Source organism: Notamacropus eugenii, chromosome 2, assembly GCF_028372415.1.
Source record: "Notamacropus eugenii isolate mMacEug1 chromosome 2, mMacEug1.pri_v2, whole genome shotgun sequence".
Classification (NCBI taxonomy): domain Eukaryota; kingdom Metazoa; phylum Chordata; class Mammalia; order Diprotodontia; family Macropodidae; genus Notamacropus; species Notamacropus eugenii.
The window spans coordinates 476,304,050-476,330,415 of record NC_092873.1 but is presented as its reverse complement, the minus strand read 5'-3'; the positions used below and the strand labels follow the sequence as shown (position 1 = coordinate 476,330,415).

The 26,366-nt window shown below is 34.7% G+C and overlaps 1 protein-coding gene across 2 annotated transcripts in view; it reads right to left on the bottom strand.

Annotated features, from left to right (window-relative positions):
• KIFAP3 (kinesin associated protein 3) overlaps window positions 1–26,366 on the bottom strand; it is a 189,777-nt gene that overhangs the window by 137,034 nt on the left and 26,377 nt on the right. For both annotated transcript variants that reach the window (XM_072648684.1, XM_072648685.1), the window contains exons 2-6: window positions 20,127–20,258; window positions 17,621–17,775; window positions 9,289–9,344; window positions 8,562–8,703; window positions 68–167 (exon numbers count right to left, since the gene is read on the bottom strand). In XM_072648684.1, coding sequence (XP_072504785.1) covers window positions 68–167; window positions 8,562–8,703; window positions 9,289–9,344; window positions 17,621–17,775; window positions 20,127–20,258 — 585 coding nt within the window. The remainder of the gene's footprint in view (window positions 1–67; window positions 168–8,561; window positions 8,704–9,288; window positions 9,345–17,620; window positions 17,776–20,126; window positions 20,259–26,366) is intronic.

Below are 26,366 nucleotides of genomic sequence, written 5' to 3'. Positions count from 1 at the left end.
AACAAAACAAAACAAAACTGGAATGTAGGAGAGGCGCTTACATTAATTTCATAATTCTTGTACTTACCTGGAAAAGCAGAAGAAAATATATATTATGTTAGTAGCCAATTCTACACTTTGCTTCCAGTCTTCTCTCAGTACTCTGGCTAATGCACCAAGGGCAGTTTCTGATGAAAAAAATTTCCAAAGGATAATTATTTCATCTCTAGTACAATATGAGACTTTCCACTTATTAAAATCAGGCTAATACATTAGAATTGAGGCGAAAGATGACAGAAAGCAGTATTTGTTTTTAGCTACAGAAAATATGTCCAATAAATTAAACTTTATAAAATTCAAAACTTCACAAAAATACATTAAGACCAATAAAATGTAAATTAAGGAAACCCTTTACGTACATGTTACAAGTTCAGTTCACTAGGCAGCGGTGTCTAGCTTATGGCTCTCTTCCCATTTCTGAAAGTTTCTGTGGACTCCAAGTCCAACAAAAAGGACCTTCATATTCAGTCAAGGGAGTTCATTCTACCTTTGGACACCTCTCCTTCCTGGTTCAATTTTCTTTATATGAAACTTAAATTTGCCTCTCTACAGCTTCCTCTTGTTCCTAGTTCTGCCCTTTGAAGACAAACCGACCAAGCCTTCACATGACAACTGTTCAAGTATCTTAAAACAGAAATCATTCCCCCCTCCCAAGCATTTTATTTTCCAGGCTAAATTTCTCTAGTTCCTTTAAGAAACACTCATATCAAATGGTTCCAGTCCAATCACCATCCTGTTCTCCCTCCTCTGAGTACAATCTTTTTCAAAAAGTCCTTTCTGAAGTGTGATAACATGAACTCAACAAAATATTCCAGAGGTAGTTTGACCAAGGAAGAATACAGTGGGACAATTACATTATCAGGAGGCAATTAGTTAGGCTCAATGGGTAAAGCCTGGCCCTGGAATCAGGATGACAAGTTCAGACTGCCCTCAGACACTTCCTAGTTGTGTGACCCTGGACAAGTTACTCAATCTCTGTTTTAACCCACTGAGGAAGAGAAATGGCAAGCCACTCCAGCGTCTCTGCAAAGAAAGCCCCATACAGGGTCACACAGTTGGACATGACTAAACAACAACGGTAGAAAGGGGCCAGGTTGTTGCCAAATAGAGGATTTTATTTTCAATCCTGTAAGTAATTGAAAATTGGTGGAGTTTACTGGGGCGTGAGGCATTAAAATGGTCAATAATATACTTTATTTTTTTTTCATTTTTTAAAAAATTCAACTTTATTTTCAGTTCCAAATTCTTTCCCATCCCTAACCCCTCCCCTACTTATTAAGAAGGCAAGAGAAACACCCATTAAAAATATGTATGGTCATACAAATTAAGTTCTTGTATTAGTCATGTCACACACACACACACACACAAAAAAAGAAAAAAGAAAAAAGAGAATGGAAAAGAAAAAAAAATACTTCAATTTATACCCTGATCCATCCTCAGCATGTTTCCTCATGAGTCCTCAGAGTTGCTTCCTGTTAGCCCCTCTGTCTCTTTGGTCATGAACACTTCCCCTATCCATAGATCAAAGAGGTGATTTCTTCCATGCTCCCCTAATTCGCTCATGGTATCGCTCTTTACATCTAAATCATGCACTCATTTGGAGCTTATCTTAGAATATAATGTGTGATGTAGTCTATAGTTGGACTCTGCCAGACTGTTGTACAGTTTCCCCAACACTTTCTGTCAAATAATGAGCTCTTACCCCAATATCTGGGATCTCTGAGTCTATCAAACACTAGGTTATTGTGCTCATTTGCTTCTGTGTATTGTGTACCTAATCTATTCCACTAATCAACATCTCTCTTTCACAGTTCCAAGTGATTTTGAAAATTACAACTTTGTAATACAGTTTGAGATCAAGTATTATTAGCCCTGCTTCTTTGTTATTTTTTTCATTGATTCCCCTGATATTTTTGACTTTTCCCTCTCCAGGTGAATTTATAAAAATTTTTTCAAGGTTAGTAAAGTAATTCTTCAGTAGTTTGATTGGTTTAGCACTGAACAACTAAATTAATTTAGGCACTACTGGCACTTTAATTGTATTGGCTTGGTCTTCCCATGAGAAACTAATATGTCTCCAATTATTTAGGCTAGCTTTTATTTGTATGATGATAGTTTTGCAACTGTATTTGTTACAGATCGTGTGTTTTGTCTTGACCATCAGACTCATCTATTTTATATTGCCTGTAGTTGCTTTAACTGAAATTTCTCTGTCTCTTCTTTGTGGATCTTGTGGTAATATATAGAAATGTTAATGACTTCTGTTTATTTCATATCCTGCCACATTCCTGAAGTTTTATAACTGTTTGTTAGTCCTTCATAGAGTTGAGTGGACTCATTAGGATTCTTTAAGTAAAATATCTTATCTCCTATAAAAAGCGAGTTTTTTTCTTTTTGTTTTAAGTTTATTCTATTAATTTCTTTTTCTTGTCTTATTGCATTTCTTATTTCTTCTTGTCTTATGGCATTTCTAGTTCAAACTAAATAGTAATGATAATAATGAACTTGCCTCATTCCTGATCATTTTGGAAAAACTTCGAGCTTATCCCTATCACATATAATGTTGGCTCTTGGTTTTAGGTGAATACTTCTTATCATTTTAGGGAAAGCTTAGTTTATTCCTATGCTTTCTTGTGTTTTTACTGAGAATAGATATATTTTATTAAAAGTTTTTTCTGCATCTGTTGAAATAATGATCTTAATTGCTTTTCTTACTAATATGTTCAATTATATCATTTTTCTAATGCTGAACAAGCCCTATATTCCTGGTATAAATCCAGCTTAGTTATATGTATGATCTTTGTAATATATTGCTATAATATCCTTGCTAGTACTTAAGGTTTTTGCATAAATGTTTATCATTGAAATTAGGCTACAATTTTCTTCTCTCTTGACTCACTCTGGTTTAGATATCAAGACCATACTTATGTAAATAGAAGGAATTTAATTGGATCAATTTTTCCAAATAGTTTATGTAGTACTGGAATTAATTATTATTTAAATGTTTGTGGAATTTACTTGTCAATCCATCTGACCTTTATTTTTTCCCTTTGGGAGTTTACTTATGGTTTCTTCAATTTATTTTTCTAAAATACGATTATTTAAATACTCTCCATTTCTTGTCTGCTTATCCCAGAAAATTCTTAGTTTTGTAAATACTTGTACATTTTATTTTAGATTGTTAGTTTTATTGGCATGTTGCTGGGCAAAACAACTTCCAATAATTGCTTTTATTTCTTCTTCACTGACTCACCCCTTTCATTTCTGATACTGATAATTTGGTTTTATCATTTAAATTAAATTTTCTAAATTATTTCTTTTTAAAACTACTACTAGTTTTATTTATTAGCTCAATGTTTTATTTTTTTTAACTTTCAATTTTGTTTTATTTCATCTTTATTTTCTTAGGATTTCTATTTTAGTGTTTAATTCAGGATTTTTCATTTGTTTGTTGGTTTTGTAGTTCTTTGAATGTCTAGTTCATTTGTTCAGAAATATAAAATTTCCCCTTTGTAGTACTACTTTGGATACATACATCTTTGGCAACAAAGTTTTGAATTTTGTCTCATTGTTGTCATTATCTTTAATGAAATTATTGTTTCTATGACATTTTTGACCCACTCATTCCTTAGGATTAAGTTAGTTAATATCCAATTAATTTTTAATTTTTTTAATCTTTCAATTTTTAATATTTGCTTTAAAAGTCCTCTATTGAATATAATTTTATTTCATCATAGGTAGTAAAGATGCATTTAACATTTTTGCTTTTCTGCATCTGTTTTTATGCCCCAACACAGTCAATTCTTGTAAAGGTTTTATGCACATCAAAAAAATGGCTGAGAAACTTACTCCTTTCTATTCCCCATTCAATATTCCTCACAAATCTATGATATCTAGCTTTTAAAAAATTCTATTCATCTCCTTAAGTTTTTTGTTTATTTTTAGGTTAGATTTATCTAGGTCTGAGAAAGGTAAATTGAGATCCCTCTATATTATAATTTTACTATTTATTTCCTGTTATAATTTATTAACATTTCTTTTAAGAATTTAGATTCTATGTCATTTGGTACATATATGTTTAGTACTGACATTAATTCATTGTCTATGGTATCTTTTAACAAAATGTAGTCTTGTTTATCTCTATTAGATCTATATTTGCTTTTGCTTTGTCTGAGATAATTACTCCCCCTGCCTTTTTTTTACTTCAGCTAAAGCAAAACATATTTTGTTCCAGCCCCTTACTTTAACTCTATTTGCATTTGTTTCAAGAGTTTTTCTTATAAACAACATATCACTGAATTCTGTTTCTAATTTATTCTATTAGCTCCTGTTTTATGGATTAATTCATCCATTCAAGTTCTATTGTTATTTCCCTACATCCCATTCTCTTATATTTTCTCTTTTTTCCCTCTGTCCCCTAAGGGTCTGTTTTGCTTTCTGACTGCTGCCCCCCTTAATCTATCTTTCCTCTTCTCTTCCTCCCTCATTCTTTCCTTTAACTCCTTTCCCTTCGACTTTACTGCTGGGTAAATATATATTTCTATACACAACTGTGTGTTTGTATATCCTACCCTCCCTTTAACCAAATAGCTCTTGCCCTTCAGGAACTCATGCCTTAGTGGGGGAAACAATAAACACGTACAAACAAGCCATTTTCCAGAGAAACAGGAAATAATTAACAGAAGGAAAGCAGTAGAAATAATAGGGGTTAGGAAAAGTTTCCTGTAGAAGTTGGGATTTTAGTTGGGACTTAAAGGAAGCCAAAAAAGCCAGAAGGCAGAGATGAGGAGGGAGAGCAATCCAAGCATGGGGGAAGCCAGAGAAAATGTTCAGAGCGAGACCTGTAACATTTTGATTATGGAACAGATAGGAGGACAGTATTACTGGACTAAAGAGTAGAACATAGTAGAGAGTAAGGTGTAAGAAGACTGGAAAGGTGTGGTGGGCTAGATTATTTAGGGCTCTGAACACTGGAGGTTGTATTTTATCCTACAGGCAATAGAGACCTAATAGGGTTGTTAAGTAAAGAGGTGACTTGGTCAGACTTGTGCTTTAGGAAAAATCACTTTAGTGGCTGAATGGAGGGTAGATCATCATGAGGAGAGACTTGAGGTAGGCAGACCCACCAACCATTGTAATGATCCTGATGTAAGGTGATGAAGCCCTGATCTACGGTGGGTGGTTGTATAAGTAGAGACAAAGGGACAAGAGACATTATAGAGAAAAAATTTATAAGATTTGAATATATGGAGTGCACAAGAGTAAGGAGTCGGGGGTAATCCTGAGGTTTGTGAACCTGGTTGACCAGAAGGATGGTGGTACCATTGAATGCAATAATTTAGAGGAGAGAAGAGTTTGTGAATAAAGATAAGAAGTTCTATTTTGTAAATGCCGAGTTTGAAAGGTCTATAGCATGACCAGTTGAAAATGTCTAAGAGGCAGATGGCTGGTGATGTGAGTCAAGAGAAAGACTGCAGCTGGATAAACAGATCTGGCAAACATCTGAATAAAGATGATAAGTGAACTCATGGGAGCTGATGAGATCACCAAGTAAGAGAGAAAAGAGGGTCCAGCACAGAACCTGGAATGAATGATACCCACAGTGAGTAAACATGATATGAAAGCAGATCCAGCAAAGGAGACTGAGGATCAGTCATATGGGGAAGAGGAAAACCACAATTATCACAAAAACCCAGAAAGGAGAGACTATCCAAGAGAAGAAATGAGTCAATAACATCAAGTGCTGTAAAGGTCAAAAAAGGTTGAAGACTGAAAAGAGAGCATTAGTTTTATCAATTGAGAGAATACTAGTAACTCTGGGGAGAAAAGTTTCATCTGAATAAAGAGGTCTGAAGTCAGATTGCATGTAGTTTAGAACAAAGTGAAAGTAGAGGAAGTATGGATGACTTTTTTAAGGACATTGGCTGAGAAGGGGAGGAGATACTAGAATGATGACTAGCGGAGATGCTAGGATCAATTGAGGGTTTTTAAAAATGGGGACAAATATGGGTATGTTCATAGGCAGCAGAAAATAAGTAGTGTCAACAGCTTGGGGAAAACAGGTTTGAAACAAGTGCTGTGCTAGGTGATACAGGGAATAATCAGGGTGGGGCCAGTTGAGATTAGTTAGCTTAAATCTATAGTGGACTCTAGCAGCACATTTTCTCCCTTCAGTTCTGTTCAATATGAGTAATAGGACGGGCAGACAGAGGGAAAAATTCAGGGTTGAGGCTTGACAAAATATAAAGAGTGAAAGCAAGATAATATATAAAATCTTACTGTGCTTATCAATTATAAATTTAGCATATGATTTAATTGAGCAAAATGGTAGTTTAAATGCTTTCCTTCAACACATCTCCCATGCATATGTCTCAATACTATAAGATTTCCTGAAAAGACGTTACAACAGTCATAACTATTAAATTACTGAAGAGAGGAAGAGGTTGAATATAGAGACCAACTCAAACTGGAATTCTCCATAGACAGGAAAGTCCTTTAGCTGTTTCTATTTTCAGATGAAATTGTACTGATTTTATCAAGACTGAGAAGTCTCTTAAGTGAAATCCATAATCATTTTGAAGAGTTTGGTCTAACTGTTACTGACACACAAGAAAAACCAAGGGCATGACAAATCCCCTACTCTCAAGACTCTCATCATATATAGATGGATAGACAACCTATATATAGCTTACCCATTAGTATGTGTACCTTGGACACATACCATACTACAAATGGGCAGTGTGCTTCGTCGGCCTAAAACTAACAAGAAAAGAGTGGGCTGGCAATGATTGCCTTGGGAAATTGCCAACTTCCTTAAATGATTCTCAAACTTCTCTTTGAAATGAAGGCTAAACTTTCAAATGCTCATATCCTTTCAAACATAACATGTTTGAAATGTGAGTCATGGGATATTACAGTCTTTGAAGAACTAAAGTTGAATAACACCCAAAGATCAAGTAAGAGGGACTTGGATGTATGTTATAGCACATTACAAAAAGGAATTAGGAAAACTGGTATAAAAGACAGCAATTGAGAAGTAAATGAATAGGAAAAAATATGATCAGTCACATAGAAAGGGAGAAATAACTGATGGATAGCTCATTTTTCATTGGTATTTATGCAAAGCAAGGAAAATGTGAAGAAAATACACTGAATGGAAACCCATTTGGTGAACTTATTGGATACAGATAAGAGTTACACAAGATTGGTTACCATGGATAGGATTTGATTTCTATCACTGAGGCCGATATTGAAAAAAAAAATCAAACCCCAATTGATAAATGGTCAAAGGATATAAATAGAAAGTTTTTTAGAAGAAGAAATTGAAGGTATCTGTAGTCACATGAAAATATTCTCCAAATTGAATTTTAAAACCCTAAGGTACCACCTCAAACCCATAAAAATGACAAATGTTGGAGAGGATGAGGGAAAAATAGGTACATTAATAAACTGCTGGTGCAGTAGGGAATTGGTCTGACCGTTGTGGAGAATAATTTGGAACTATGCCCAAAGGGCTATAAAATTGTGCATAAACTTTGATCCAGTAAATACTACAATTAAGACTATATCTCAAAGAGATCAAAGAAAAAAGAAAAGGATTAATAAGTACAAAAATACTTATGGTAGCTCTATTTATGGTGGCAAAGAAATGGAAATCAAAGGGATGAGCATCAGTTGAGGAATGGTTGAACAAGTGGTGGCATCTGATTGTGACGGAGCACTGTCATGCTATAAGAAATGATGAGGGGGTGGATTCAGAAAAACATGGCAAGCTCTACATGAACTGATACAAAATGAAGTAAGAAGAACTGATTATTATATACAGTAATAGCAATTGTAAAAAGATTTGGCTATTCTGATAGTATTTTAGAACAACTCCATTAAATGGAAAAATTATAAATAAAATCATGAGAGATTTACCTTTTGGAATAACTAAAACTTAAAAAAATGCCTTCCACATAACAGGCCCAAAAGCAAACACTGACTTGAATTAACTTCAACTATCAAGCACTTCTGGTGAAAGAAAAACAAGAATCTGGAAATCCAATTATTTATAAAAATGGTAAACAAGCTAGTTTCATTATTCTCTTACTGAGAAAATATCAAAATTCTAGCCAGAATAAAAAAGGTTTGTATGACTATTACCTTAGTAAGAAAATGGGTTTTGGAGAAGAGGAAAGATAACATTGAAGTCAACTCTTACTTTTCTATGTGACTTAGATGTTTTATGGAGTCCACACAGAATTTTAAAAATCAATCCAATATCATTATCTGCCATCAAATGCCCATTCCTCTCAAATAGCACATATTAAAAGACACACATATTTTAATATTAACCCCAAAATAAGATATCACCCAGAAAATAAGTTAGCCGAAAAATAACAATGTTTCAAAAGCTAATTATGAGTGATTTCTGGATTACTCATCAAACTGATGCATCTATTATCATAGATAATTGAAAAATTGAGTTTTATGACCATGAGTATTTTGTTTTTCTTAAAATCAGAATAAATTTAAATCACCATTGAGCAGTAGTTCTTCCAAGTTGTCAGGATTCCGAGCAAGTTGCAGGATCAAGGCAGAACCGCGCACTTTGTCAGGAATATCTTCATACAACAATTCAATGTACTCATCCATATCATTAATATTAGCCACTTCATCAATCTGAAATAATCAAAGAGAGATGTAGGAAATACTAAAGTGAAAAAAAATTATACCTAATGTGTAACCAAATGGAGTTTATTTTTTGGCACAAGGCAGGAATTAATACTTCCTTACAACAACAAATTTCTAATGGACTTGTATCTCTTTTTGTGGAAATAACTGGACACTTAAGAAATGGAGCACAAACTACAAAGGGAAATGCATACTCTAAAAATTAGAATTAGGGTTTACTCCAAATGTAAAATATCTTAAATACTATGCAGAATAATTTGTGGGGACTGCAGTAGACTAAAGAGACCATTCAATAATGTAAAATTATAAAGAGAGTATTTCAAAACTTTGCCCATCTTATTACAAGAACCCATGGCATAATACATCAGTAAGCATTATTTCTCTTTATCAATTTAAGAAGCTGACATTTTTTTTTTCTGGCAGTAATTGCAGAAAAGTTCTTTTTCAGTCTCATTTACAAAAAAAATTCCACACTTCACTAATCTGATTGCTATCATTATTTAAAGAAAAATAAAAAGTAGTTATTTAGCTACAATACTTTAAAATCATCATCCTACTAAAGTGTGGTCTTACCTCCATTCCTTCAAAAGGAGGTGGATCTTTAGGCTTGCTAGATTTTTCTTTTTTTTCTGTAACAATAAAAGGCAGAGGAATTATGAGGTTGTAAGTATTTACTGATAAAATACTTTCCTATCAACAGATGACAGAGAGAGAGAGAGAGAGAGAGAGAGAGAGAGAGAGAGAGAGAGAGAGAGAGAGAGAGAGAGTGTGTGTGTGTGTGTCTGTGCGTCTGTGTCTGTGTGTATAATACCCGCATTCACTTTCAGTACTACTACAAATTTCTGATACAGTAGTGACCTTACTCTACAGTATCCAAACTCATTCACATTTCAAAACACAATGACAAGAGACAGTCAATGGCAGATAAAGGAAGAGGTGAAGCAAAGACCTTGTACAATTCACATGCTGGGAAAACAGACCTCAAATGATTACGAAGATTAGGTTGATACTATTAAAAAAAAAAAAAATTAGATACATGCTTATAGTTGCCAGTATTTCCCCCCACCTACTACCTAAAACAAGGCAGGAACTTGCCTGTGCTCTCCCAAATTCCTTTCAAAAAGCTTTAAATAATGCCTCTGAATTAATTTTGGAGTAGCAGAACTCAGGAAAGGACAGGATGAAACAATTTGCCAGCTCAAGACAACTTAGAAGGCCTGTAGTAAAAGTCTGTCTCACTCTGGTGAAAGGGAGGGCAGCTCAGTGGAGGCAATGTTTGGGAAGCCAGTGAGAATCCCGTAGACCCAACACAGAGCAGCATCCAGGGCCTGCAGCCCCAGTGCAACAGGCCAATGCTTCAGTAGGCCTGCTGTGAGGCCTCTAGGTGAGCAGCCAGGCCTAGAGGCCCTGGTGTAATAGGTAAGTGGTAACTGGGGGCAAGCATAACAGGAAATGACTCACTTTAACCCAGGAGCAAGAGCTCAACTTTAAAAGTCACAAAATAGGAAGGAAAAATGAGCAAAAAACAAATGAAACAAAAAACCCTGACCATAGACAACTACTATGATGACAAAGAAGATCAAAACACAAACTCAGAAGAGGAGAACAATGTTAAAATGCTGACATGCAAAACCTCAAAGAGAAGTATGAACTGGTCTCAGGCCTAAAAAGAACTCCTGGAAGAGCCCAAAAAGAATTATAAAGATCCATTAAGAGAGGTAAAAGAAAAAACTGGAGGGTAAAATGAGAATCATGGAAGAGAATCATGAAAAAAGAGTCAACAGACCATGGTAAAGAAAGCACAATTAATACCAATACCACACAAAAAGCTCCTAGTGATCGCCATTGGACATCATTTTTGTTTTTCACTTAAATAATTTTGATATTAAAAAAGTGTCTCTAAATGTCTACACTTTTAAGGTTTTTAACATAACTTAATTAAGAGCTTTTTTTTTTAATCTGTTGAGGTAATCATGTGAATGTTTGGATGATTTTGTTTTTAAGATGACTAATTCTAATATATTCCTAAAAACGAAATGAACTGTCCTTTCCTGACTGACAAATTAGACTTTGTCATAATGACTAATTTCCTGGCTAGATTGCTATAGTCTTTTTGATACAATTAAATTTTAAAAAATTAAGTCAATATTCGTTAACGATATTGGTCTATAATTCTCTCTTTTCCTTTACCCTTTCTTGGTAGAAGTATTATGACTACATTTGTCTCATAAAACAAATCTTGTATTTTCTTACTTTTTGACATCTGTGTGATATTGGTATTAACTGTTCTTTAATTTGATGGATTTCAAGAGCCCTCATTCCACCCTCAATCCCTGTGGTAGTTCCTTTATATTTGTTTTATTTCCTCTTAAGAGAGACTAGCTTATTTGGTATCTCTATTTGCTCTTCTGTCTGAGGATTTTGTATCTGTTTCTTTTGTATTCTTGATTTTCTTGGCACATATCTGTGTATAGTAGGTTCTGATCATTCGTTTTTTGATTATTCTGTTCATTTGCTATTTTGTTGATTTATTGTTGATTCATTATAGGTTGGCTAAAAATATATGAATTTTGTTAAGTCTTCAAAGAAACAATTCTAGTTTTGGTTATCATTTCTATAGTCTTTTTGGTTTCCAATTTATTTTTCTTCTAATTTTCAATATTTCTTCTGTTGTGCTCATATATAGATATGTGTTTACATGTGTATATATGTATGTAAAATATATATAATATATATTAAAATATTGATTGCTGTCATCATACATTAATTGAAAAATTCTTTCTTACAGAATTCATTTGAAGAGTCTTAATGCTGTTATACTTAAATTGGATTTATTTGTTGTCTAATTTTTAAAAACGCATATTCATTTATCCTCCCTTTTTATAGTTTATTAATAAATGTTTCTGGGGATATAATTTCCCCATGAGGATTACTTTAACTTAATCGATGTATGTGATTTTATCATTATAATTTTCTTTCATATAATAATTATTTCTGTGATTTGTTGGTTGACCCACTCATTATTTAAGATTTTTCCCTTAAGTTTCCATTTGGGTCTATATTGTATTCCCCATATTGATTAATATTTTTACTTATAGTCTGTAAAGGTTGTATTGACTAATTCTGCCTTTCAACATTTATTTGCAACATTTCTGTGCCATAATATAGGGTTAATTTTTCTAAATATTCCATGTGGTGCTAAGAAATATGTATATTCTTTCTAATTTTTTGCTTAGAACATGTCTTAAATGTTTTTGCTCTGGTTTCTCCACAATTTTTTTTTCAACTTCACCACTATGGTATTCTTATCTATGTCTTTTTGTAATTCAATTAATTTCACCTATATGAATTTAGTTGCTAAGGCATTTAGAGTACGTAAGTTTAATACTGACATTGGTTATGTTTAGGTTTCATTTCAGGATAGTGTAACTTTTCTTGTTCGTCCCTTTTTTATGTTGTAAATTTCTGTTTTTGTTTTGTCTGACATGATCACAACTCCTGTGCTTTGGAATCACATGATGCACAGTAAATTTGTTTGAAACCATCATTTTTATTCTGGATGTCTTTGCCTTTTAATTCTGTTTCCTATATGCGAAAGACTGTGGGGTTTATTTTCCTGTTTAATCTGTTGCTTTTATTTTAATGGATTGTTTAATCCATTCAAACTTAATGTTATGAGTTAGTCATATTTAATTTTCCTCCATTTATCTCTAATATTGATTTTCTTCAGAATTAGGATCTGCTGGTATTATTGTTTCTTACTCTCTTTAAAGATACCTCTGTCTCTTTAGCTATCTTTCCTCAGTCTATTTTATAGTAACTGTATTACCATAATTAAAGTATTTGCTGAATAACTCAATTTTTAACAAAACATTCAGACTATCTACCCTGACAGCACATCAGTATTGACTGAACCATAATGCCTATTCTGATTATATAAAATTATTTTTTGAGAAATTTATAGACACATTCATAGACACTCTTGTTCTCATTATGGAAACTGATATCAACTGACCTTTGTATGAAATTGTCAAAATCACTATCAATGTCCTTTCTTCTATTTCCCATTTTTTGGTTAAAATAACATGGTTAAATGGGTCATGCTGGTTGGTATTTTCCCATTTTTAGTATGTACTTTGATTTTCATAGTAACAAGTGGGTGGCCTGACAATACAGCTGATTCAAGAATGGCTCCCACATCATTAAGGAGTCATTTCCTATTTTTAAAGTAATAAATTTTTATTTTTGTAACGTTATTCAGTGCTCACGATATCTATCACTTTCCAAGTCAAAGATGCCAAGGTTATCCACTACATCCTGGGTCATCACCAGTTGTCTTGACTTTTCAATGAACTGCGACGGCTCAGTGTATTGTTTATGTATTTTTGCTTAATTTGAAGATCTTTCCCACCCATTAACAGGTCCATGTGACCTACTTAAATTACATGGAAGCCTAAGTCCCATGTGGTGGGAGGAGCTTGCTGAATGGGTAGAACAGAAAGGGTGAAGCAGAGCTGGGAGGAAGTTGATGAGAGCAGTTAGAGTGGACAAGACAGGACACAAGCAGAGAGACAACTAGGGCTGTGAGTGTTTGCTTGTGCGAGGGCTTGGGAATGGTGTTGTCTCCTGCGGTGCTAATGCGTACTGACTTCTTGGTTACTATAATGGATTTGGCTTTCTAGTGTCTGAATAATGCTTTTCTTCTGCCCTCCATATGGAGAATCTGTTATACTTTGTGATTCAGAACTATGCCATCATAGTCATAGCTGCTGTTGGTACTGTGAATGTTGCCTTGGCAATACACTCAGGAAAAGTGTGTGAGGCTGAAATGATTTTATTCAACTTTGTCTTAACGTAAATTCAATTCACACACAAGTCAAGACATCACCTGTTATGTCACTTGGCCTCTTCAAAAATGATAAAACAATAAAAATTCCAAAATTCATTTTATATTTATTAAACAAATACAATGATCTATTGATCCATCCTTAAGCTGTTTTTCTATAGTTTTCCAGACTTTTTGTCATAGTAATTAATGTAAGTCATTATGTACCATAATTCAGATTCATATTTACTCTGTTCAGAAGAATTAGATATTTTTCATCTCTAGCATATTAACAAATTCTGTTAGTAAAGCCTAAATAATTTTTTTTTTACCACAAGTTAAATTACTAAGTACTTTTAAAAAAATACTATATAGAGAGTCACATTAATTTACAACTTGGCTCACAGAATCCATCAACTTTCAGATATGCCTAATTCTAAAATTCACAAGTTTAGAATATAAAATTTTTTTAAAAAATATGTAACTACAGGTTACAATAGAAGTAATTTAAGTAGTTAATTCTACTATAGTAATCAATTCCAGTTGTAAGTACTTCAGACACTTCAGTGATTTGTGGAGCCTTACACATTTCATCCTTACCCAAATATCTCTCAGGAAACCATGAAACATTCAAAGCTTGGAACCAAACTGAGAAAACTGATGCTACAGCCACACTTTGAAAAAGTTCATGGGGTTTTAGAGATAAACACTGCAGTAACTATAAATTCCCCATATCCACTCCTCAGTTATTTTCAAATAAGGTAATCAGACTATGTTTGCTTTGGCAGACCATTATTAGAGAAATCAAAATTCTACCTTTCCCCTGGTCCAGGGGAGCTGCAACTCTCCTCATGAAGAGGACAATAAGTGAAGTAATAGAAGTTGGAGTCCTGACCTATAAATTTTTAGTTCAACTCAAAATGCAAGTAATTAATCCAGGAATATGGGTCAATTTTAAAGCTAAGTTGTAAATTTATTTATTTTCAACAAGTATCTCTAATATATTTATGTTCTGGCATTGGCTTCATTTTAGGAAGTCCCAGCTTTTAGGAATACCATAGTGTTCTTGTATGTAACGATAAGAATACATTTTGGGATGTGAATGAGTACAGACTTACATCTTAGTGTTTCTACACTAAGATAAGTTATGGCAGTAGTATTGAAATTATGATTCTTTATAGCCCTTTATAGATTACTACTAAGACAAATGCCACTAGGTGTCCCCATAGTGCATTGAGCGCTGGGCCTGGAGTCTGGAAGACCTGAGTTCAAATGGTGACCTCAGACACTTACTAACCTACTAGCTGTTCAACCCTGGGTATGTCATTTAGCCACTGTCTGCCTCAGTTTCCACAACTGTATGTAATGGTAATTTAAATGGGAAAATCTTTCCCATGCGATTGAGAGCTATGCCAGCACATTCCTAGTCACCATCAGGGCTGTGAATACTGCCTTGGCGATGCACTGTAATGGAGATAAAAACAGCATCTCTCTCACAGAGTCGTGAAGATCAAATGAGGTGACACTTGTAAAGTGTCTGCACAGCGCCTGACACATAGCGTACACTATATAAAGGTTATCTGTTATTGTTGTTTTTGTTATTATTAAAATTCATTACTTTGAAAGACGTAGGGCATCTGCTATCAGCTATTATCACTGTTATTATTAAAGCTTTAATTTCTTTGACAGAAGGAGGGTACATGTTTTTCTGGATATGTAGATCAGAAACTCTCCCATCAGCTAAATTACAACAATAAGATTTTATTACAATAATAAAATTTTATGAACACATGAATATTTTATCATGATGCTAGAATTACTTGAGTAACAAACAATTAAATAAAGGGAAGGAAGGTTTAGAGGTCACAATATAAAATATTATGTATCTATATTTAGCAACTTTTAAAACTAAGTTTCATGTGTTTGAAGTTGACAAAAAACAACCCAAGTGTATTTATCAATAGAAATAAAATGTTTTTTACATGAAATATATTTCATACTTAACACAATGGAACATTTTTGGCATGCCTGTGAATATTAAAATGCCACATCCAAAGACGCAATGTTTTGATTTGTGCTATTCGATCCCTCTTACCATGAAATGCATGGAATTTCTTTATGTCTCCAGCGTCTGTCCACACTCTCTCTCCTCTCAGCCTCTAACTTATTTATACATGCTTTTTACTGAATATTTTCCAGCAGCTGTATTGATCCTAATTAGATTTCTTGTAAAACAGTTTCTATCTGTAGGAAAGTACTCAGTAGAGACAGAAGGATTTTGAATGAAAACATAAGACAATAAAATAAGCATACTGTCTCTTCAGAGCTCTTCTAACACACACACCCTATTCCTGATTTTCTTCCTGCTTTACAGCCATTTCTACCCAACAGTCTCCATCACTTTAGTTTCTTGATTCTCGAAACCGCCACATGCTAAAAGCCATCATGTGGGGAGAAATACAAGCAAAAAATGGGCAATTCTGAGTTCAAAGCTTTAATCCTATCTCCCCACTAATCAGCAGGTATATTTGACAGAGCTGACATTTCAATGACGTGAAAAACTAGCACAGAAAGATGAATGGATGAATTATTTGCTCAATTCAAATATGACTGAAGATTCAGAATGACAACTATTTTATAAACAGTCAAGCTAATATTTAATTTTAGATGCCTTATTTTGCAAGATCTGAAAGTGATAAAATAGAACAAATCAAGTTGTTTTACTACTTTTTTATCATCCTGCTCCCTGAATATCATCTTGACTTAAAATAAACACACACAATTTATATGTCTGTAACATTAGTTTAAAATGTTCTTCTGAAAAAAAAAAATAAAAAATAAAATGTTCTTCTGAATTTGCCCTGGATTCCTAAGAAAAAATGTTCTAATCTTAAACACATACTGTTAAGAAACTTTCCACAGTCATAACATGACACTAAGGATATTCAGTATTTACAAGAGATATAAAGAACCCCTCCTCCCCCCACTGCCACCAAAAAATAAATAAAAGTCAAGCACAGAAATAAAAAATAACCTGTAAGGTCTTTTAAATTTTACTATCTATGAATAAAGAGAGGTGACTGTTAACCATAGTATTAAAAGATCCTTTAGCAGGAATGTTATTTTATCATGAACAAATATTTCAGATTATGAGAAAATAACCAAAAATATTTTCTTGTGCATATAATCCCAATAATTACAGAAGCAGGTTTCAGAAAGAAAATAACTGACACACTGAACACTGTGAACACCAAATGAATGTGCCAAAGGTCATTATTGTTAAGCATGCTGAGAATGATGCTATCAGAGAAGAGGCAAAGTATAGCTTAAGTAGTAAGAGCCTTTATTTTAAGAGAGTGAAGGAGGGAGATAGAATGTTTCATTGGAAAGCCAGTTTATCAAAGATATCTAAATCTTTTTGAATGTATAAAAATGAAGTTTGAACATTTATAAATACTATTAATTCCCACCATGCCTATAACTGCATATTAAATAATAGAACAGTCCTCAGTTTAGCTGATTATAGTGTGAAATGGTCCAACATGAGGTGACATACCATTAACATGTTTGTGACTTTTCAAATAATGAAAGAATAAAGCACAGAAAATCATGGATTGGCTATTTTTTATATATACTCTGAAATATTTATTTGTTAGGATCCTTCTTCCTTGTTTTTTATTTGGGGAGTAGGTTAAGTGTCATAGAACAGAAGGGACAAAGGACAAGACAATGTGTACTTTTCTGAACAACATTTGAGAAGAGTAGTTTCTCACAATCTCTGAAACAATGGAGACAGCATTCTAAAATGAGATTTTAAAATTTTAAAACATTTGTAAATTTTAAATAATGATCATTACTAACTGTGGCATATCTACTTAGATATTCACTTCCTAGAGAAAGTGAATTTATTGTCCTAAAACTCTCTAATTATTCCTGAATCAAAATGACATGCCCTCTCCTCATTATGTTTCTGTATATACAAAGAAAAAAAGTAAAATTTAGGAAAAACAAATTATGAAAGATCAAGGAGCAGTCCTGCTCCTCCAGCCTTAAACATTGGTCAGTGACTATTCCGCTTACCTTTCCCTGACAAGGCATCACGTCGGTTCTGCAAGTAGTATAACAGCTGTTCTACCTCATTCAGTTTTGAGGGATGAATAAGTTTACATTCTTCAACTACTTTCCGAGCCAAGGAAGTGATATCAGTGTTAGCATTGAGACTCTTCAGACGAATTCTGTAAGAAAGAATTGTTCAATTCAGATATCATGACAGCAAGCAATATATTAATATCTATACCTAAATGCATTTATGTAAATAGTTATATGCATATATATACATGTTTAAAAGTTTGTTTAGATATATATTTTTAACATGCTTCCAATGAATACACAAGTTGGACACATTAAAATCTAGCTATCCATGAGATGTATTGGAAAAAATTACAATGAAATATCATATATAATTTGGACAACCTAGAATAAAAAAAAAATAGCAACGGTCAGTGACAATCTTGGTGAATAATCTTATTTCTTTAAAGCTCAGCAAAAACTGGGGAAAAAAGTAGTTGAAAATAAGCAGAAGAGCCTTTAGGAGAATAAAAAATAACTCAGAAGTCCACATTTGAAAAGGTACTTAAGAGCTAAAACGTATTTCAATAGATCAGCAATCTTTCTAATGCAGGTATTCCCTCCAATGGTGCAAATCTCTTACTTTCTCATCAGATGCAGCTCTTAACGCATGTTTTTCCACAAATGCTGCACAGCAGATTCTCCCAAGGTGCTTGGGGCCTGATGATAGATTTCCTGTCACTACCTGAGTACCAGTACAGTACCTGTGCTGTCAGTCTGTTACCTCTTGCTCTTGATGGATGCAAACCAGACCACCTCCTTTTCATCTCAGACATTTCTTTATTTCAATTCGATTCAATGAAAACTTATTTATTAAGTGCCTACTACATGCCATGCACTGTGTTAAGCACTGGAGATACAAAGACAAAAACAAAACAGCTTCTATAACTGAGGAGATTATATTCTATTTAATTTTTATGCTAGTTTTTGTATCATCTGTTGTAAGCAACCCATAAATGTTAATACGCTGGAACCTGTTAAAATCACCGTACTTTTTTTGACTGTGCTTTGAGTAACACGTCATTCTGATTCCTAGATAGTGTGGTATTCCATGACTGTAGCCCTGCAGAATACCAGGAAACAATGAAAGCACAGATAATTTCCCAAACGCAATCCAGCCTACTCTCTTCTTCCTATTCAGTTCTGGGCTTCCAGCATCCAGTCTGTCTTCTCTTCAATCTATTCTCTTCCATTTGAATGTCAAAATCATCCTTCCAAACATCAATCCAACCACCATGTCATCCCCTGTCTCAAGAAGCTTTAGCAGCCCATCCTGCCTCTAGAATAAAACAAAAATGCCTCAGTCTGGAATTTAAAGCCATCAAATTCTCACTGCAGATTACCTTTATGAGTAGAGTGCACAATACTAACTTTTATGCACTCTACATTCCAGCCAAACTGCTGTCACCTGAACTTAATCCATCTCCTGACTAGCTAATCCATGCCTTCAATGCCTTCCTATTTCCCCCCTGACCTGTTAGACTCCTTGTGGCTACAAGCTTAACTCATACACTAGCTCCTATATGAAGTCTTTCCTGATCCTTCTCTTTCTTCCACAAACAATCATGTGTATGAATATATATCAATACAGATATACATGCATAAAATATATACAATAACTACATACTTGCTATGCTTATTTTTCATAAGTACTATCTTTCTACCCCCAACAACAGAATTCAAGTTCCTTAAAGGCAGGGACAGGTTTGCTTGTTCTGCCTCAACATCCCCAGCACCTAATACAATTATTGGTATGTACAATGGGGAAGGAATACTGGCTCTGGAATCAGAGAAACTGCATAGAAATCCTGACTCTTGTCACCAATGTAAACTTGAGAAAGTTCCTTAATTCAAAGCCTCAGTCTGATGACCTCTGAGATACATTCCAGGCTTCTCATTTCGGAGGATGCCCTCACCTCCCACCTCACATCCCTGTCCTCTATTTTGAAGAAATGCCCAAACCAGCTTCACTCTCCCTCTTTTACTCTTCTCCAGGCACACTTTCTCCCTCACCCACAGCTTTTCAGTTCTGTTTAATGTGCTTAAATTCATTAGAATTTAAACTCTGTGAAGGCATGGACTATCTTTCTTTTTCCTTATAGGTGGAATTTCAAGCAGTTAGCACAAAGCCTGGCACATAATGAGGGCTTAATAAATGTCTGTGCAATTCCAGCTCAGAATAGACTCTGATGAGCTAGACACTTTGCTTTAGCCACAAGGCCTTGCTGAAAAATGCCTACAATAACTGTTCTCTGCAGTTTGTCTGCTATTGCTTATTATTTATCAAGAGAAAAAAACATGAAAAGAAGGTTATCTTCATCAATAATAGCAATCAATATCAACTTCACTACTTATATTGTCACAAACAAGATTCTGTTCAAATACGAAGAGTAATAAGTTATGAGTGTTTATAAAATGCTTAATACTAAGAATACATACAAACCTGAATAAAACTCACATTTTTTGACATTCCTTCCGTTCTCCCAGCATGGGATCCCCCATTTCTCCAAGAATGGTAGCTTCCACTTCATATTGAACAATAAGTGCCTTTTCTGATGGATGCACGTCAATATTTCCTCCTTTAACCTTCCTAAAAAGTTAAATTGGTAATTAGTAATTAATATAATATTAACATCAATAACATATTAATAATATTATATATTATTAATATTAGTAATTCATTACTATTATAAATCACACAAAATTTTCATGTTCATTGTCTGGTAGGACAGTTGGATACACATGGGTTAAGTTAACACATCTATTCAGTTCCCATTCCATGGGGCTAAATTCTATTCCATGGACCAATCAACCATCTGTACTTCATAGCCTGTCTTGATTACCCCCAACTACTAGAAGGGTGATCCTACTCAGATTAGGCTGCATTAGAAAAACAGTATGATATAACAGAGTTCTAGATCTGGATTCTTACTCACCTCTGACACTTACTAGTTCTATGACTATGAGCACATAATCTAACCTCTCCAAGCCTAAATTTCCTCATATTTAAAATGAGGACTTGAACTAGAAGGCCTCAAAAGTCCCTTCCAGTTCTACATACACAGTCTTCTTATTTATTTGGTATTTACCCTGTGGATACTTTTGAGTATTAAGTATATGTAGATGCTGTTTCTTCCCATAGAACATAAGCTTCTTGAGAGTAGGGATTATTTCATTCTTTGTATTTGTATCCACAAGTCCTGAGCATCACCACATATCAAAAAAACTTGATTATTTCTTTTCCCTCTCCACTCTAACAGGCACAGATGGAACTCTCGTGTTTCCAAGTAGAGGAAAAAGGCATGGAGAGGTTATATGTAGTGTTGTGAATAAAGAAAAGAGATAAGGCCAATTTCCTGGATCATAAAGTGTAGAAAGGGAAGCAATACCCAGTAAGGCTGGGAAGGGAGACTGGGGCCAGGAATGGAGGGTTTTTACATCAAACAGAGGAATTAACAGCTTATTCTACAGCAATAGGAAACCAGTGAAGTTGACCAAATTGTATTAATTTTGTCAATGCAAAAGCCTGATGCAACTGAAATCATTCATTTTATATTTTGTGATCTCTACTATCACTGGTTAAAATTTCTTCCCCTCACCATATTTACGAATGGTATCTGATCTTGTTCTCTTCCAATTATTTATATTCAGTTCACATATTCATTTGGAGTTTACTGTATAAATTGGTATTAGCTATTAGTCTAAATCTAATTTCTGGAGACTGCTTTCTAGTTTTTCCCCATGTTGTTGCTGTCATTCAGTTGTTTCAGTCCTGTCTGACTCTTCATTACCCCATTTGGAGTTTTCTTGGCACAGATACTGGAGCATTTTGCCATTTCCTTCTCCAGTTCATTTTACAGATGAGGAAACTGAGGCAAACAGGGTGACTTGCCCAGAGTCATACAGCTAGTAAAAGTGTCTGAGGCCTGATCTGAATTCAGGAAAATGAGTCTTCCTGACTCCAGGCCCAGGCACTCATCCACAGTGCCACCTAGCTGCTCTGTAATTTTTATCAAACAGGGAACTCTTGCACAGGTAATTTAAGCTTTCAAATTTATTGAATCCATTTATTAGACAATGGATTACCAAGTTTACTTGTTTTTGAGTCTTCCTTGTCTAGTCTGTTGAACTTTTGTTTTTTTAACCAAGATCAAATAATTCTGAATATACCACTTTAAAATATAATGTGAAGTCTGAAAATGCTATTTATTCCCTTTCCAATCCTCTCTTTTTCTTGATATTCCAGATCTTTTGTTCCTCCAACTGAGTTTTGCTACAATTTTATTGAACTTTCTCAAGAATCCTCCTGGTAGTTTGATTGCACTAAACCTACAAATTAATCTGGGCAGTATTTTCACTTCTATCATTTGTGTTGGTCTCACTACAAGAACTGATTATGCCTTCAGTTATACGTCATATTTTTGTCTCTTGATCAACAAGTCCTGAGTGTGCCTTGGCAAAATGATTTCTCAGATATTTTAGATACTTTGTGGTTAGTCTGAATGAGCCTTCTCTTTCTATTACAATCACTCTTCTCTGGGCTTTGTATTTATGAAGTAGAAATGCTACTGAGGTTATTTTTTGGGGGGGAAGGGGTGGTCTAATTAGCTACTTTAATAAAATTATTATCTCAATTAATGTATTTGTTAATTGGCTAGGATTTCCTAAGTAAATTATCACACCACCAGCCACTATTGATAGTTTTATTTCCTCTTTGCCTATGTTTATCTTCAATTTCTTTCTCGTCTTACTGCTAATACGTCAAATGCAAGAAAAGGAGGTATATTTTTCATCTGTTTATTTGGAAAAGCTTTGAATGTTTCCCTAGCGTATATAATACTAGCTTTTGATTTTAAGATATTCTTTACCATATGTTTAAAAAGTACATCCATACCTATGCATGAAGGCCACACCATCCTCCCAGTCCCTTGAGCTCACCACTAGGAATCATCCTTAACTTCTCATTGCCTATTATTCCCTCCCAATACCCATACCCAATGTGTTTTCAAGACCTGTCAATTTCACCTTTACAACATCCTCCAATATACTTCATTCTCTCTGACAAAGCCACCACGTTAGTGCAGGCCCTCACTTACTCACTATTCCAACAGCCTGTCTCAAGCCTCTCCCCATTTCAATTTATTTTTCATTTAGCCACCGAAGTGATTTTCCTTAAGCGTAGATCTGACCATGTCATTACCCTATTCGATAAACTCCAGTGCTCCCTACTGTCTCTAGGATCAAATATAAAATACTCTGGTGTGCAAAGTCCTTCATAACCTTCCTACCACCCCCACCACCCTTCCAGTCTTCTTATACCTAATTCCTTGCTATTTCTTCCACTCAGGGATATTGGCTTCCTGGTTGTCCCCTGAATAACACATTCTATCTCTTGCCTCTGGGCATTTTCTTTGGTTGCCCTCTTGAAATGTTCTCCCTTCTCATCTCTGCCTTCCCAGCCTACCTGGTTTCCTTCAAGTCCCAAGTAATACCCCATCTTCTACAGACCCTTCTTAATTCTAATGCATTCTCTTTTTATTTCCTATTTATCCTGTATACAGCTTGCCTGTACAAACAATATCATTCATGAACTTTTGTGACTTCAAGCATTAGCGTGAATTTATTAGTGACCTCATTTTCACTTTTGTATTGGCAACAACACACATTCACAGTTATGCCTAGTAGAGAAAAAATGAGGTGCAATTCATGCAAGTTTGTAGAGCAGCTGGTATTCTGCTAGGAACTTCACTGGCCTTGTTCACCCTACATTTATAAAAGAGCTCTGTGTGCACTCATTGTTTGTCTTTAATCTCAAGTTTTATACTGCAGTTATACCCCTAAAAGCATAGCGCAAGTCCTTTGGGCTCTAAGGTGATATCAACATAGCAGCAACTAAAGTCCCATTCCGACTTTATCTCAGTATATGAGTATTATCTATTGGTCTATGCCTAATTTCTGCTAAATTGCTTTCCAGATTTCCCTGCAACTTTTATCAAACAGTGATTTCTTTTCCCCAAATCTTGGATCTTTGGGTTTATCAAACACTAGATTACTATGGTCCTTTACTACTGTGTACAGTGTAGCTAATCTAGCATTCTATTTCTTAGTACAAGATTTGATGATTAACACTTTGAAATACAGTTTGAGATCTGGTACTGCTAAGTCACCTTCCTTGTCATTTTTTTTAAAAAACCGATTCCCTTGATCCTTAGGATGTGGAGGCAAAGTAGATGGCAATGCACTTTCTTTAACGTCATTTTTCTCATGATAAATTCATACCAGTTTGTTTTGATGAAACAAAAGATGAAACTTCTTTATGTGTGGTTGCCTCATTAATTAAATTGTGAATTCCTGGAGAATAGCTCCAGTCTTACATTCTATCTGCACCTCTAGTGCTTAGAACAGTGATTTAATCAATACTTTACTTATTCATTCACAGTTTCTAATAATTTCCTTTATATTTTTCTTCACACCTAGCCTCACACCCCATACTCTTTTGATCCAATCGGAGTGGCCTCCTTTGCTGCTCCTAACATAAAACACACCATCTCCTGACTCCATACATTTTGACTGTTTATTGTCCCAGTCCAGGAACGCTCTCTCTCTCTCTGGATCCACTGTCTTCCTTCAAGACTCAACAAAAATCCCACCCTCTCCATAAAGCCCTTTTCAAACCACCTTAATACCAGTGCCTGCCTTCTGAGGTTATATCCAACTTATCCTGTATATTTCTTGCTTGTACATAGTAATTTGCATGCTGACCTGGAGTTAGGATGGCCTTGAGCACCGTGTGACACTGGGTAGATGATTTAATCTCCGTTTGCCTCAGTCCCCTCAACCATAAAATGGAGAAAATATCTGCATCTACCTTGCAAGGCTGTTGTGAGGATCAAATAATATTTGTAAAGCACTAAGCACAATGCTGGGCTATTGTAGGTGCTCTATTAATGCTTATTCCCTTTCCTTCCCCCTTCTAACACCCACACCTCATTAGAACAGAAGTGCCAAACATGCAGACTGCAGACCATATATGGCCTGAATCAGATTTAAGCGTAATTGGGAAATGTTCAGCCAAAGAAATACACGCTAAATCAAGAATAATACCGCATTTTAAAAACTAAGTAAATATGCAGTCTAAAGACATGTTTATCTGTGGTTCTATGTGAATTAGACACCACTGCGTCAGACCGTAAACTGCCTGAGAACAGGCCCTGGTTTTTTGCCTTTTTGTGTAACTCCATCACTTAGCACAAAGGGTAGATAGGCCCTTAATACATGCTTGTTCACAACTACCATTTGCTGTGAATTCTTGCTTTTTTCCCCTTCATAATGAAGAATTGCTTTCCTCATTAGTTTCCTAAGATGCCTCCTGCAGACTAATCCATATCTAGCACCCTTCTCCCCAGCTGGATGGACATGGGACAGTCTACCAGCAGAAGAAAGTCAGTTTTGGAAAGGACAGCGGAACCCAGTAGAAGGTCTGGGAAAAGTACAATTAAGTCCAATTATAGTTGCCACCTGGACTCCCTGCAGCAGTGTCTAAAATAGGTACCCTCATACTATGAGGGAAACAAATCTCTTCCAAACATGGAGATCATAAATCCCCAATGAAAATAGGCAATAAGGACTCAGAAAAGGATATTGTAGCAGTAGACCTTCTGAAGGGAAGGGATTAACAATATAAAGCATATTTTCAGCAAGTATACCAAGGGAAAATCAGAGGAAGAATTAAAGCTGACAAAAGCTCATTGAAAAGGGAGAAATGAAAATTCAAAGAAATGGTATACTTCGGTGGGTACCTCAAAAACAAGGGAAATGGAATCAATCTCTGAAGGAAAGTGAAAACTGAATAGCAAATTCTGCAAGCCACCTTCAAATCATATTAATCCATTGATTCTACAAGCCCTAGAGTAGTTTGTATGAACAATCAAACAAGTAAAAATGTAGGAGAAATAAAAACACAAATTAAACTCTTAAGGGATAAATCACGGACATTCTCCAAACCAGTAGAGTATCTGAAAAAGAAAATGGCAGAATTTGAAAGAAAAAAAAAATCAAGATTAAAAGGAAAAAATGTTGGAACAAAATAAAAACAACAAAAATGGAAGAATATATAAGAGTTCTACAAAATGAGAATATTGACTTGAATTGAATATAGGATGTAAAAAGAACCTAAGGATTAAATTTCTTCCAGAAAAAAAATGAAAAAGAAAATATGGATACCAAAACTTGAAGAAATCATAAAGAAAATTACCCAGAAATATTAGAAGCAAACAGCAAAGTTCAAAAATGAGGGAATTCACAGGACACTGACTGCAAAGAACCTCAAATGCAAATATCCATGAAACACTGCACTGAACTTACAGAACCATGTCATCAAAGAACAAATCTTACAGGCAAAATGGAAAAAATCTATTAGATTCCCATGAAAAAAATCAGAACAGTACAGGATTACTCCCAAATTACAAAAAAAAAAAGAAAAAAAAACCATCAAGGAAAAAGGGACACAATATTTCAAAAAGCAAAGTCTTCCGTCTTGCATCCCAAATAGTATTTCATTAAAGTGACTCACTCTCCAGACTTCTCTGCCTCGAGCCTAGCACCTGAAGAAAACTTTACACTGAGACTTACTCTCCTCACTGGTGACTAGTCCCTAATTAAAGGGGTGGCTCCTGACCTCCTTACTCAACTATAAGAA